This window comes from Vespa crabro, chromosome 3 (assembly GCF_910589235.1).
Source record: "Vespa crabro chromosome 3, iyVesCrab1.2, whole genome shotgun sequence".
Taxonomy (NCBI): Eukaryota; Metazoa; Arthropoda; class Insecta; order Hymenoptera; family Vespidae; genus Vespa; species Vespa crabro.
Window position 1 is genome coordinate 1,494,462 of NC_060957.1, and position 12,821 is coordinate 1,507,282.

Below are 12,821 nucleotides of genomic sequence, written 5' to 3' on the forward strand. Positions count from 1 at the left end.
TATATTTAGTATCAATAGTTTATTAATTTATTAGTTATCTTGACATTATTGTTTACCGAGTTAATCGCAGAAATTATTGTTTTATTTATTGATATTTCTTTGTTTCAAAATAATAGCTTTTTTATAATAAAAGTATAAAATGTATAACCTATTTAAATTCATAAATATATACATTATACCTTTCAAACCTTAAAAAGATATAACTTTGATAGAATTTTTCTTTTATTTTTTAGAAATATTTATTTTGTATTATTTTTGTTATATATGAAATGGAAATTGTCATGCGTATTACATATATTTCTTACACCACACAATCGTATTACCATCGACTCACGGATCAGCTGTAGGGTGTAGATTTGACGGCACGTAAGTCGTAATGTAAAACTGTCAGGGAACAATTGCAACGGAAATAAAACTATAAAATTTTAAATATTTCAATTGTCTTCCTCAAAAAATATATAAACCGATTTGTTGAATGTATCAACGATTATAACCTATGCGAATGTAAATCTAAAATTGAATTGCTTACTATAATATACTCCAGGTATCTTGGTCTGGACAAAGCACTTTTGTGGAATTTTATATGATAAGTACATAGTCACCTGAAGTTAATATTCAAAACAGAATAATTATTACACAGAATTAAATATCAGAACAAATTAGACCTTATTCCTTGGGCTCTTCTTGAAATGAAAATAGCTAAATCAACCGTGGCTCTTCTAATCTTTGTATTAATGTTATCAATTTTTGTGGCAAATGTTGCCGATCTAATTAATGTTGATTCTCATATATCAGATAATACCTTATCATGCAAAGGCATAGAACCGGTATGGCTACAACCAAAGTTATATCAAATTAGGGAATCACCAGATCATTTAATATGGTTTATTCAGGTTAGTTATAAGTCAACAATAAATTGTAAATATTATGATATTTAATCTTAAAAGTAAACTCTTTTTATTTTAATCAGATGTCATTTACATCATTTTAGATGTAACATGTAGATGTAACATCATTTAAATGTAACATCATTTTAGATGTAGATTTACATCATTAACTATTTCAGATAACAGACATACATATAAGCATATTTCAAGATCCTGGAAGAATAATAGAATTAGAAGAATTTTGCAATATAACAGTAAAATCTATTATGCCTTCAGTTGTCCTTGCATCAGGTAATTTTTATTGTAATAGACATAATTTATATTATGAGTTATCTTGTTATTAATAACATTATAATAGAATCTGTAATATAGGTGATTTAACTGATGCAAAAAGTAAAGATAGAATGGGTTCTAATCAAATATTGCAAGAGTGGAAATATTACAGGAACATATTAGAAAACACAAATGTTACAGAAAAAACATTATGGCTAGATGTTAGGGGAAACCATGGTATGAATTTTAATAAAAAATGAATAAAAAAATACGATAAGTTTATCAACTAATATAAATAATAATCTAACTAAATTTTAATTTTAGATAATTTTAATGTTGTTAGTCTTGAATCAAAAAATAATTATTATTCAAACTATTCTATCCAAGGGAAAAAATATCCAAAATCATATATATATAAAGTGACTGTTGGCTCTGAAACATACTCATTTATTGCTATTGATGCTTGTTTGAAACCTGGCCCAAAGAGACCATTTAATTTTGTTGGTGTTTTGGATGAACAAGAATTAAAAAAGATACAAGAATTAGTAAATATATCCAAAGAAAATAATGCAGATTATATTGTTTGGTTTGGACATTATCCAACCTCATGTATATTATCTCAATCTGATACAAGTATCAGAAATATTATAGGTATGTTAGTATAATCTGATTTCTTTTACTATGGATATGTATTTTTTTTACTAATAATGCATATTGTATTACAGGCAAATATAAAGAAAGCATGGTATATTTATGTGGACACTATCATACTCTTGGTGGTTCAGTTCCAAATATGTACACAACACAACAAGCTGGATTTCTTGAACTAGAATTGGCAGATTGGAAAGACAATAGAATGTATAATTTTATATTCTATATTTTTATACGTTATTGAAAAGTTTAGTTTCACTTTGTGTCTATATTTGTTATTAGGTATCGCCTTGCAGCAATAGACCATGGACAGTTCTCATTTATTGATATGAAACATCAAGATTGGCCTGTAGTATTGATTACCAATCCAAAGCATGCTCTATATATGATGCCTCGAAAGGAAAATGTAAATTCTATTATTAAGTCTACACACATAAGGTAATTTTATAAATCATGACAAATAGTATATACAAATGTCAAAGAACGTATAAAAATTAATATATTAATACATTATAATAATATTTTTATAGAATATTAGCATTTTCAACAGTACCAATAAAAAGTGTGGAAGTTCAGTTAAATAATAAATCTTGGTTACGATGTAAGAACGTAAAAGGACCACTGTATGCTGTAAAATGGAATGCTTCAGAGTATAGCAATGGAATTCATCATATTCAAGTTCAGTATAAAATCTATAAAAATCAATATTATATTGTATTTGATAAAAATTTGATATTACTGTTTATGATTATATATTTGATTATATATTATTATGATTATATATTACTTATATATTACAGGTTCGCGTAATAGATGAAAAAGGAAGAGAAAAAATTATTATGCAACCTTTTTCACTTGATGGATCACGATTATCTTTTGGTTTTCTACCTAGACTGATTCTTATGTCTAATGTCAGTCGTATTGTAAGTTATTATTTAAAATTATATTATTAGAATAATTCTTATTGTAAAAACGTATTTATCACTTAAATATTTATTATAATTATATTGAAATATTATAATGGTAATACTTCAATTTGCTAATTTCTAATACTAATCTAATTAAAACAATTGAAATATTTATAATTAACTTAATCAAATAATTACTATATCTGTTTCCGTAAATTATTTAGTTTCAGTTTCTGTTTGGAAGTGTACTTGTATTGATAGTAGCACCTTTGTGTGTATTTCGCTTTCTTCATATACTTTGTGAAGGTAAATAGAATAATTATTTTTCATAATATTTTTATATGTCTGTACGAATTAAAATTGTTCTTTATTATTGTTCTTAATTTTATGATTAGCAAAGCGTATGTCACGTCCAAGGATACGTGTAAAGTTTTTCCGCTGGTGGATTAGGAAATTATGGATATTATCTACTATTGATCGTTTATTTTTCCCTTTGGTCCTTTATGCTTTATATTTAATTGTTGGTAAGTTATATATCTTTCATTATATTTGTTTAATAACAGTATGAAATATTAATGTACACAATATATAAATTACAATACAATATACAATACATAAAATACAAAAATACAATATATAAACAAAATAATCTATAAAAGTATTTATTATTTACTTATATATATATATATAATATTACATTCTATGTAGGTCCATGGGCGATTGGTGAGGTGATAGAAAATCATATAGGCATAATATTTGCATGGGGTACATTTGTTGGAAATTCATTTTTGCCTGGTGCTTTTACTTATGCATATGGATTTTTCCAATTATTTTCTTTTCATTTACCTCTTATGTTACTTTTGGCTCATCAAGCAGATAAAAGGTAAAATAAGACAATAAAAGGAAATTATTTGAATAAAGTATTTTATGTAATATTAAATAATTTTACAGATTGCAAAACACGGAAAGAACATATAAAAAATCATCTAAACTTTATTTGGTTTTGCAAAATGTACCAATTATACTTTTGATTATAATGCAAGTAAATATGGCTTACTTTTTCTGGCTAGCATATGGAACACTAGCCACTATTTTATGTCCTTTGCGCACATGGAGTGTTTTATTAGCATTAATACTATGGTATCAAGTCAATGCAATGCCTCAAGCATGTTTTAGGTTTGTAAAATATCATAATATCGTTTAAATTACATTAAAATGTTATATATTTTATGTTTTTTTTTATATCATTTAGATCAGCATTATCGATATGGTCTGGCCATGCTTAATTTGTACAAAAAATTCTTATGAAATGTAAGTACAGAAAATAATAACAAATGAAGGAATTTATCCTTTGCAATATTATACAATTTACTATTTACGTTATTATTTACTATGAGATTAATAAGCATTACTCGCAATGCGAGATAAGTATTATTTAAAAAACAATACAAATGGTATGTTATCATTTGTGTCTCAATTGTGAATTGAAGAATTTGATTAGGATTAACTTATCCATTCAATCACTTGTTATGCATTTGTAATTTTTCATAAATATTTCTATTTATTTCTAAATATTTCATAAATACTTCTAGTTATTCGTACAAATAATATAAACTATCTATTTACAATTAATTAAAATATTAAATCTTTAAATGCAATAAATATAGACACAATATTCTTATTTATATATTTGATATGTGATATGGTTTAGAAAAAGGATAAATTATTGTAGGAATTATATCCACCGTTCTTCTCTTATTACCTCTAAATAATATGTAATTGATGCAATTATCAAGTATGTAATTGCAAATCCTGAATATCATTATTCCATTTAATGCAAGACAAATCATCTTCCTTAAAAAACAATCTTAATTAATACTATATATTTTTCTACATGTAATTGTATATTATTATATAATATACTATGTATCATTATTTTTTTTTCTAAATTATAGAACTTAGAATATAATATATAATTATTCTATATGTTAATGTAGAATATGTGAAGTGCCATCAATGATATTACTAGAATTATCTGTGTCATATATTTATTATAATATATAAATAAGTAGTATGATGTATAAACAATTTAAGGATAATATCTATATTCTAAGATAGTATATAGATTTATTTGAAATATATTTAATATTAATTTTATGTTAACAAGTACTATCATATTATTATTATTATTACAACTGATGGTACTTTTCATATAACAACTAAAAAAGATTGCTGTGCTATGTAAAAAGAAATATTGCTACAGATGTGCCAATAAATGTTGTAGATACAATAACAATTATAATTTCTCTTTATTTTATATTTTAACATACACATGTTCATAAAATAAAATAATATAATATTTATACGATAATGAATTAAACAAATATATACCAAGTAAGAAAATATGAATAATAAAAGTTTAATAATTTTATAATTCAAAATTATATTGAAATTTATAATTAATAATCGAGTATTTCAATAAAAAGTTAGATTGATCTATCGATATTTTCGATATTGTGCCACATTATAGTGTGAACGTTCGTTTGATTTAGTTCCGATAGAGTGTGTTACTAGTAAGTACTTAGGATGAACTTTTAAAGTTTATTAGTTTTTCGCTGACTATTTTAAACAAAATATTTTACAAAAATGAGCACTAATCCTAATATTCAATGGGCCTTGGATATACTTACACCCGATCCTGATTATAAACCTTCTCTTTGGGAAAAATATGGAATGTTAGTTGGAACGCCAATAGTATTGGTTGCAGGAGCATGTTTCCGAAATTCATTTCTGAAAAGACCCTTACATGCAGGTAATTAAATTATCATTTATAAATGTATAAATTATTTGCATAAATATTATACTTGAATTTATGTATTTGAAACAAAAATATCAATTAATAATAGACACGATCCTAACCTTAATTTTTATATATGTCGATTATGCAACAGAGATATTGCTTTGACTTGGTATTAGTAGCTTTAATTATTTTAATATAGTTTTAGTTAGTAATCATAGTAATAGATATACGTACATATTGTAAATTATTATATAGTATATACCATCACTTTTGTATTTTATACATTTATGCTATCAAAATTATAATTTTTCGTTCATTCATATAATAATTATAAATTTAATAAACAAAATGTACATTTACATTGTAATAAAAATGTGGAAATATATAACTTTAATTTTATATATTGCAATATATTTTCTTGTAATCGTTATAATTATATTAATCAAATTTGTTTACAGGTCTTCAGGTACATATTGCACTAACAGTAATAGGTCTTGCAGCAGGATATAAAATGCATGAGTTTGTTGATAACCACTCTGCAAAAAGAGATCAGATGCTTCGTCATTATGTTATGTTGCATCCAGAAGATTTTCCTCCGCCTGGTAATATGAAATAGTCTTACAATAAATTTAATTTTCTTGATCTTTCACTGCTAAACATTTTAATGAAATAATATTTCTTTAATTCTTTCAGAACGTAAAAAGTGGGGTGAAGTGTTTGAACCTTGGTATCCAATTCGTTAAATAATATAGTTATTTAAACTATATTGTACTAGATCAGTGAGTTATAATTGTAGCTATAATATCTTCTACATATATTTTTTTTTTTTTTTGAATATATTGTATAAAAAATAATTAATACATAAGATATTTACCTTATCTTGTGTCACTATGTTCTTAGTAACACAATAAATAAATTAATCTGATATGACTTATATAAATTCATAAAAATTACAGAATAGATAAAATAAAGTAGACCTTAACATATAAATTAATTGAACAAATAGTATTTTATTAGTTTAAGTGAGAATTAAATTAGGAAAAATTCATGAGAATTATAGGAATGTGGAGTATTTAATTGTATATTTTAACCTAGTCTATCAAAATGACTTGCAATAAAAAAAAAAATCATATATTTATTAAAAATGAAATTTTTGAAAAAATATGTGCAAAGAAAAAAGGTTAAGATATATAACCTTATATGATTTTTATACTGTTCATAACTATTGAATAATTAATGAAATATAGATATTTCTTAATAGGAATATTTCTTGATACATTTTGGCATTTCTTTAGATAGATATATGATAGTATTTCCTTGAAATAAACTGTATTATTTATAGGTATTCAGAATTTGTAGACATTCTTTACCAACGAATCAATGACCTTTATCACATATAGCAACCATTTTGATGATAACAATAAACAAAATGTAACTTAACTGACAATCATAATATTACACCTAATTTATTTAGCAATACAAATTTACTTTTTTTCAGGATTATAATTATCGTTGTATAATCCAGTACCTTTTGCGTCTCCCAACCAGGGGTATTTATAAGGACATTCTCTACATGTTTCCAAATACCTGTAAAATTATTATATTACATGTAAATGTTTATTAATGTATGCTTAAATATTTATACTTAGATTAACTTATAAATAAAATCAATCTTTTCTCTTTAATTTACCTAGTTGTAGTGAAGTTGGATTCTGGAGGCTTAAAGTCCAAAGCACATTTATTTGGATTATTACAAGGTGGTCCAGGAATATTTTCTTTTTTCTTACATGACCAACCTTCAAAATTATTTAAAGATTTAACTGGTTTTGGATCAGTTATCCAAGTTAATGCTTGTGTGGCAGTCACAAAGTAAACATCTGGTCTGTAAAAAAAAAAGAATTTTATTAAGATATGGTGAGCTTTAATTATTTATAAATTGTTAATTTTTGAATATCTAAATCTCAGAGAATTTGAATTTAACAGAAACTCAAGTGTTTTATAAAAAATATGTTGACTATAAATTAGCATGAAATATATATGACCAATAATCATAGATTTTAATTTATTATTACTATCTGAATATTGATATTTTTATGTTGTATACACAGCATTTTTTTATATCAATATTACATTTCCATTCAAATATTACATATAAATAATTTTATACTTACAATGTCACTGCCCAATCAAGAAATTTAGAAAGTCCTCTTTCAAGTTCCTTTATTTGAAACCAATTAGTATGAAATGGCATCATATACGGTGCTCTATTTTGTTCATAATATCTGTTGAAGTCTTCTTGCAACCAATCAAATACTTCTTCAGGATCATGATTATGTAAGACACATTGATCTAGATAAGGACAATGTCCACCTTCATAACTCTCAACATAATGTGCATTTAGAGGTAATTCCCATACTCCTATAATATAAATGACATGTCTTTATTGACTTTTTGATGCATATAATAAATTCTTTATTGTTTTGTAGTAATTGAAGTAATTTTTACCTGGAAATGATTTAGTGGGACAAGTACCAGCTTTACATTCATGAGGTATTTTGTAATCGAGAGTATATGGCCATATAGGTGTTTTTAGAGGTGAAATTCCAATACTACTATCATATATATAACCAAAATCTTCTAATACTTTATATTGAGTATTTCGACCAGGTTTCAAATAAGGTCCTCTCATACCAACGATTTCATTTGCTGAAATATTACTAAAATGCTTTAGGATTTCTCGCATTCCAATCATTTCACCGACCCATTCTTCGTAACCTTTATCTTCTAATCCTTTTTGAAGTCTAAAAATAATTGATTTTAAAATTTCATTGGAAAAACAAAGACAATCGTTCGTTGATCATCCGCATACTTACGATATTGTTTCCGTAGCTATTTCATGACCATCGTGCGCTAGACTTTGTACCATATTATAATTACAATACTCATGAGAGATGAAAAAGGTACCTTTCAATGGACAGTTGTTTGGATTTAATCGATCTTGTGTAAAAATCTTTTGATAATGATCAAAATTATTATGATTTATCGCTCCATCAAATGTCATTATTATCATTTGTGGCGTCTATAATAAATAACATGTATTGAGTCAATTTGAAAATGTCTAATATCAATGAGTTATTATTTAACTCTGATGAGTTCCGATAAAATATAAAAAATTAAATTCGAGAAATTGTACCTCCTCCGGTTGAAGACCACCGGGTATAAGCGTTCCATCGCGTGAACAGAAGCAGTATGGAAGCTGACAGTTTGCTGTATCACATCTCTCTGCAAGATCCGTTGGAGGATCCGTTACCGGAGGTGGAGCTGTAAATAATATTTTTTTTCATTAGTCAATAATGAAAAGAATAAATATGACGTTCATATGGAAAAAGATCTATAAGAATAATAAATTAAAAGCGATACTGAAATTAACTTACTCGCAGCAATAGGTCCACAACGGGCTTCATTTTTGAAGGTGCAAAATTTGCTAATATCATCAAAGTGTAATCCCGAAGGACACCTATTTAAGTACGGATATCCATCTACACACTGTACAAATACAAATAATAACAGAGTCAATATTTTATTTATATATATATATATATATATATATATATATATATATATATATATATTTGTAACGAATTAAATAATATTTGATTATTTAAAATGCAAATATTAGAATAAAATTACCTGATAAAATCTTCTACAGGTTGCAGGATCAGCGAAATTTCCATTTCCCTGACCTTCCGGGCATGTGAATTCTTCATCTTTTTTATCTTCATCCTTTTTATTTTTTTGACATTGTACTGCAGCAAAAAGTTAAGAAAAACATTTTAGCCTTGATGACAAAAAAAAAAAAGAAGAAGAAAATGGCACCTTTCTGTGGTTTACGAAGAGTGCGAAGATTTGTCATTATTGAGAGATTGAAAATTAAATTGAAAGTAGTCGTATTGGCGAAATGTCAAGGTTGAAGATTTAACATTACTTACAGGATGAATAACATAACTGCTTATATGTTCCACTTTTACTAGATTCTTTTTATTTATAGTCTTACAACTTCATTACTAAGTTGATCATGTGACTTAACAAGTGGAATTAATTTCTGTATAAAGAATGCTATGAATATATGCAACGTCAGGTATGTACAATCTATCGGTAATTATTTTATTACGAACCTTCACAATTTATATTATCTAAATGATTTTATTACCAATGAAGAAAAGTCGTTGAACTCTCAACGGCATATCATTGGCATTAGATTAGCTTCGTTATCAACGGCATCATCTATTATAGAAGATAATTATACTTGACTCTAAGAATCGTTTAAAGCAATTCGAATTATGTTTATGTTTTCATCATAAAGACTGTAATATGATAGCGTCTATAACGTTAAATGTTTCGAAAGAATAATAGTCGGCTTATTTCGTAATGAACTGACTAACAATAGGAGGATGCGAATCTATCAACCTGCACGCGATTATACGTGAATTATTCCATTTCGCAGTATTTTTCTTTCTTTCTTTCTTTCTTTCTTTCGTTCTCTTTCTTTTTTTCTTTTTCTTTTTTTTTTTTCGTCTTCTCTTTTAAATATTCTTCGAAGATAATATCTCAGAATACTTTTATTTCTTTATGAGAACACAACAACAGACATTCATCGATGAAGATGAAAGTTACAGTGTGTTCAAGGAAACTTGCAGACAAGCGAAGTAAATGGGTGAGAGAAATTCCAAAGCTATCAGAAAAGAGGCTTGAGAAAGCGATGAAGAACACGATTGTGACATACCATTATATACATCGAATACACAAGCAAACATATTAACAAAATTCGTCACTAAAACGAATTATCTCGACGATCGTAAATTTTTGGAAATTTTTTTTTCGCCATTGAATTTACCTTTGCGACACAATTAAACGATACGATATGGAATTTGACAATGAATATCATTTGTCTCGAGAAAAATTTCAATCCTTAATTGTATTTATATTGGAAATGTTATATGTTAATACGAGAAAGTAAATTCTTGACTAATTCTTAACTAATTCCTTTGATATTATTTTCTAAATAAATATCCACGATATGATATTTCTTTTTATATTAATTCACAGGCGTTCGATTTGTTAATTTATATAAATCTATTATGAATGATCACAAAATGAACGCAATAGGCGATGGTTTTTTTTATATTTCTTTGTTCGAATCTTTTTTCTGTTTTATATATATATATATATATATTTATATATTTATATACATATATGCATAGATATCATTCATTATTGTGAATATTCAATTATTTTTCTTATTTTCTTTTGGGGAACGAAAAATGATTTAAAACGTATAAAATGATATATCAACGAAGATTTTTATACAACGAATATATTATACCTATCAATTGAAAATAAATACATTTCGATATATTCCAACGAAATCGTTATTCGAACGTGTTAAAATCATATGCGTGTACGCAGGCAAGAGAAAGTGACCATCAAGGAAGAGTCTTATGCCTGATTTTATGATTGTTAAACCAACCTGATCTTAATCCTTGCACTGTTGTAAAACAATTTGATGATATTCCCACGAAACTATGAATATTTATAATAAATTAAATTATAATTACTTTTAAATTTGAATAAATAACATTTGATAAAATATCTTTCAAAATTTGTATCGATTTAATGATCGATTCAATGATAAATTTTTATATATACACGATTAGAATTTTCGTCGGTAATTTTTATTTCACCATTGAGTAATAATGAATACGCATAATTTTTTTTTTTTTTTTTTTAGGAAAATAATCGAGCGATAAATCGTACGCGTAGATGTCAAAACGATACGTTTACTTGTAAAGTGAAAAGTGAAGGTACCAGTGTGGCAATGACGTTGTACCTAGCAAAGCGTTCAGGTGCAACGTTTCTATTCGTGTGTGTATATGTGTATGCACGTACACGTGTTTATCGTTCTTCTTGAATCCCGCTATAATGCCATATGTGTAAGTGGTGGTGTACTTATGTAAATATGAGTGAAACCACTGAGGATTCTGTTTTACCAAAATAGCAAATGTTTTTCTAACTGGATAAATGAAAATCATCTAACACGGAAGAGACAGTTATTCTTGATCACGATCATTTTTTTTTCTTTTTTTTTTTCTTCTTTAGGATCGAAATGAAAATATTTTTTCATTTTTTTTTCTTTTTTTTTTTTTTCTTTTTTTTTTCTCTTTTACAAAAATTTCATTTCTTCTTTATAGGCACTTTCGTTAACGGCAATTCAAGTTCCAAGAAATAATTCAATGGTTATAGGTAAAGCAAGAAAAAGCGTGGAATTCCGATAATAAGAACGATTCGAATGGATAGTGAAATACATTGGAGATAGAAAGATAAGAAAAATAACTCTTTTATTGTAATGAACGTAATGGAGAACGTATAGATTGGTAGCCGAGCGAAAGAAACGAAGGTACAAAGCGTTAGGCATTGATCGTACGCATCTGCGAAGGAGTGTCATCGATAAGAAAGCTTGATGAATCTCGATCGTTCGTCTAGTTTCGTAATTTTCGAAAGGGATTCGTGATGTTTTACGAATTCAGACGACAAGGACGACTGGATCTCGTTTTATATACAAGTCGAAGCAATATTTCTCTCTCTCTCTCTCTCTCTCTCTTTGTTTCTTTCTTTCTCCGTCTTTTTCTTTCACCGTTACCGCCTGTGTCTCTTTCTTATGTACGGTAGGATCAAAAATATGAATTAAAAAAGATGATTAATGTTCCAAGTATTTTTCTTTTTTTTTTTTTGTTTTTTTTTTCTTTCGATAAAAAGTAAAAAATAAAAATTAAGTTAAATAATTAATCGAGTAATAATAGGGATGAAGCGCGTCAGCGAAGAAACATGTATCTTCCTACCTGTGACGATAATCAAGATGACGCATAAAAGCGTCTTTTGTCGAAACGACATTTCTTCCTCTCTTAGTTCGATCGTCCTCGTCCGTATTTACTTTCTTATTTTTTTCTTTCTTCTTGAATAAAATCAAATTATATCTAATATTGCCGTATTGCCGTATCGTTCGTAGTCCTTCCCGAATGTCCTTTATGTATCAATGACTAACCACTGGACTAAGCACAGCTCCACGACACTGCCAAGAGATGATAAATCGAACCGGTATTGCCCTCCGCCACGCTACTGAGAAAACCCACTTCTTCGATAGGGAACAGTATTCTTCTCAGCTCATTGGTTGACCACTTTCTACGAGCGTTCGCTGAGAAATGTTGCCTTTTAAATGAGATGGGCTGCTAAATATCGTATGATTTT

At 26.7% G+C, this 12,821-nt stretch overlaps 3 protein-coding genes and 1 long non-coding RNA gene across 7 annotated transcripts; 3 read left to right on the forward strand and 1 right to left on the reverse strand.

Annotated features, from left to right (window-relative positions):
• Positions 1–241: 241 nt before the first annotated feature.
• On the forward strand, positions 242–5,015 carry LOC124422815 (transmembrane protein 62-like). 3 transcript variants are annotated; one of them, XM_046959732.1, is made up of 14 exons: positions 242–366; positions 796–893; positions 1,067–1,178; positions 1,246–1,397; positions 1,485–1,811; positions 1,886–2,018; positions 2,094–2,249; positions 2,342–2,489; positions 2,612–2,734; positions 2,944–3,025; positions 3,115–3,243; positions 3,428–3,602; positions 3,671–3,895; positions 3,972–5,015. In XM_046959732.1, exons 2-14 carry the CDS (start codon positions 881–883, stop codon positions 4,003–4,005), a joined length of 1,809 nt encoding a protein of 602 aa, XP_046815688.1. In that variant the 5' UTR covers positions 242–366; positions 796–880; the 3' UTR covers positions 4,006–5,015. The 3 variants fall into 3 exon arrangements, with proteins under 3 accessions (XP_046815688.1, XP_046815686.1, XP_046815687.1); XM_046959730.1 differs by having other exon boundaries at positions 296–893; positions 1,260–1,397; XM_046959731.1 differs by lacking the exon at positions 242–366 and having other exon boundaries at positions 734–893.
• Positions 5,016–5,269: 254 nt separating this feature from the next.
• Positions 5,270–7,572, forward strand: LOC124422581 (NADH dehydrogenase [ubiquinone] 1 subunit C2). 2 transcript variants are annotated; one of them, XR_006941883.1, is made up of 5 exons: positions 5,270–5,531; positions 5,978–6,121; positions 6,213–6,298; positions 7,018–7,128; positions 7,214–7,572. XR_006941883.1 is itself a non-coding variant. In XM_046959237.1 (4 exons), the coding sequence occupies exons 1-3, from the start codon at positions 5,366–5,368 to the stop codon at positions 6,260–6,262; spliced, it is 360 nt and encodes a 119-aa protein (XP_046815193.1). In that variant the 5' UTR covers positions 5,270–5,365; the 3' UTR covers positions 6,263–6,298; positions 7,018–7,204. The 2 variants fall into 2 exon arrangements, 1 of the variants encoding a protein (XP_046815193.1); XM_046959237.1 differs by lacking the exon at positions 7,214–7,572 and having other exon boundaries at positions 7,018–7,204.
• Positions 6,212–12,818, reverse strand: LOC124422579 (chitin deacetylase 1). Its single transcript, XM_046959229.1, has 9 exons — positions 12,416–12,818; positions 9,210–9,325; positions 8,954–9,065; positions 8,713–8,840; positions 8,393–8,598; positions 8,025–8,320; positions 7,691–7,937; positions 7,210–7,401; positions 6,212–7,106 (listed from the first exon to the last, which is right to left on the reverse strand). Exons 1-9 carry the CDS (start codon positions 12,465–12,467, stop codon positions 7,004–7,006), a joined length of 1,452 nt encoding a protein of 483 aa, XP_046815185.1. The 5' UTR covers positions 12,468–12,818; the 3' UTR covers positions 6,212–7,003.
• Positions 9,337–10,555, forward strand: LOC124422582. The gene is made up of 2 exons (XR_006941884.1): positions 9,337–9,657; positions 9,738–10,555. It is a non-coding gene; the product is annotated as an uncharacterized LOC124422582 (long non-coding RNA).
• Positions 12,819–12,821: the final 3 nt, after the last annotated feature.

Coding starts and splice junctions, on each gene's coding strand:
- LOC124422581 (XM_046959237.1), top strand. CDS start 5,366: ATGAGCACTAATCCTAATATTCAATGGGCCTTGGATATACTTACACCC. Junction 5,532..5,977: donor GAAAAGACCCTTACATGCAG/GTAATTAAATTA, acceptor ATTTGTTTACAG/GTCTTCAGGTACATATTGCA. Junction 6,122..6,212: donor AGAAGATTTTCCTCCGCCTG/GTAATATGAAAT, acceptor TAATTCTTTCAG/AACGTAAAAAGTGGGGTGAA.
- LOC124422579 (XM_046959229.1), bottom strand. CDS start 12,467: ATGTCGTTTCGACAAAAGACGCTTTTATGCGTCATCTTGATTATCGTC. Junction 9,326..12,415: donor CATCTTGATTATCGTCACAG/GTAGGAAGATAC, acceptor TTTTTGCTGCAG/TACAATGTCAAAAAAATAAA. Junction 7,107..7,209: donor TCCAACTTCACTACAACTAG/GTAAATTAAAGA, acceptor ATAATTTTACAG/GTATTTGGAAACATGTAGAG.
- LOC124422815 (XM_046959730.1), top strand. CDS start 690: ATGAAAATAGCTAAATCAACCGTGGCTCTTCTAATCTTTGTATTAATG. Junction 894..1,066: donor ATTTAATATGGTTTATTCAG/GTTAGTTATAAG, acceptor TAACTATTTCAG/ATAACAGACATACATATAAG. Junction 3,244..3,427: donor TGCTTTATATTTAATTGTTG/GTAAGTTATATA, acceptor CATTCTATGTAG/GTCCATGGGCGATTGGTGAG.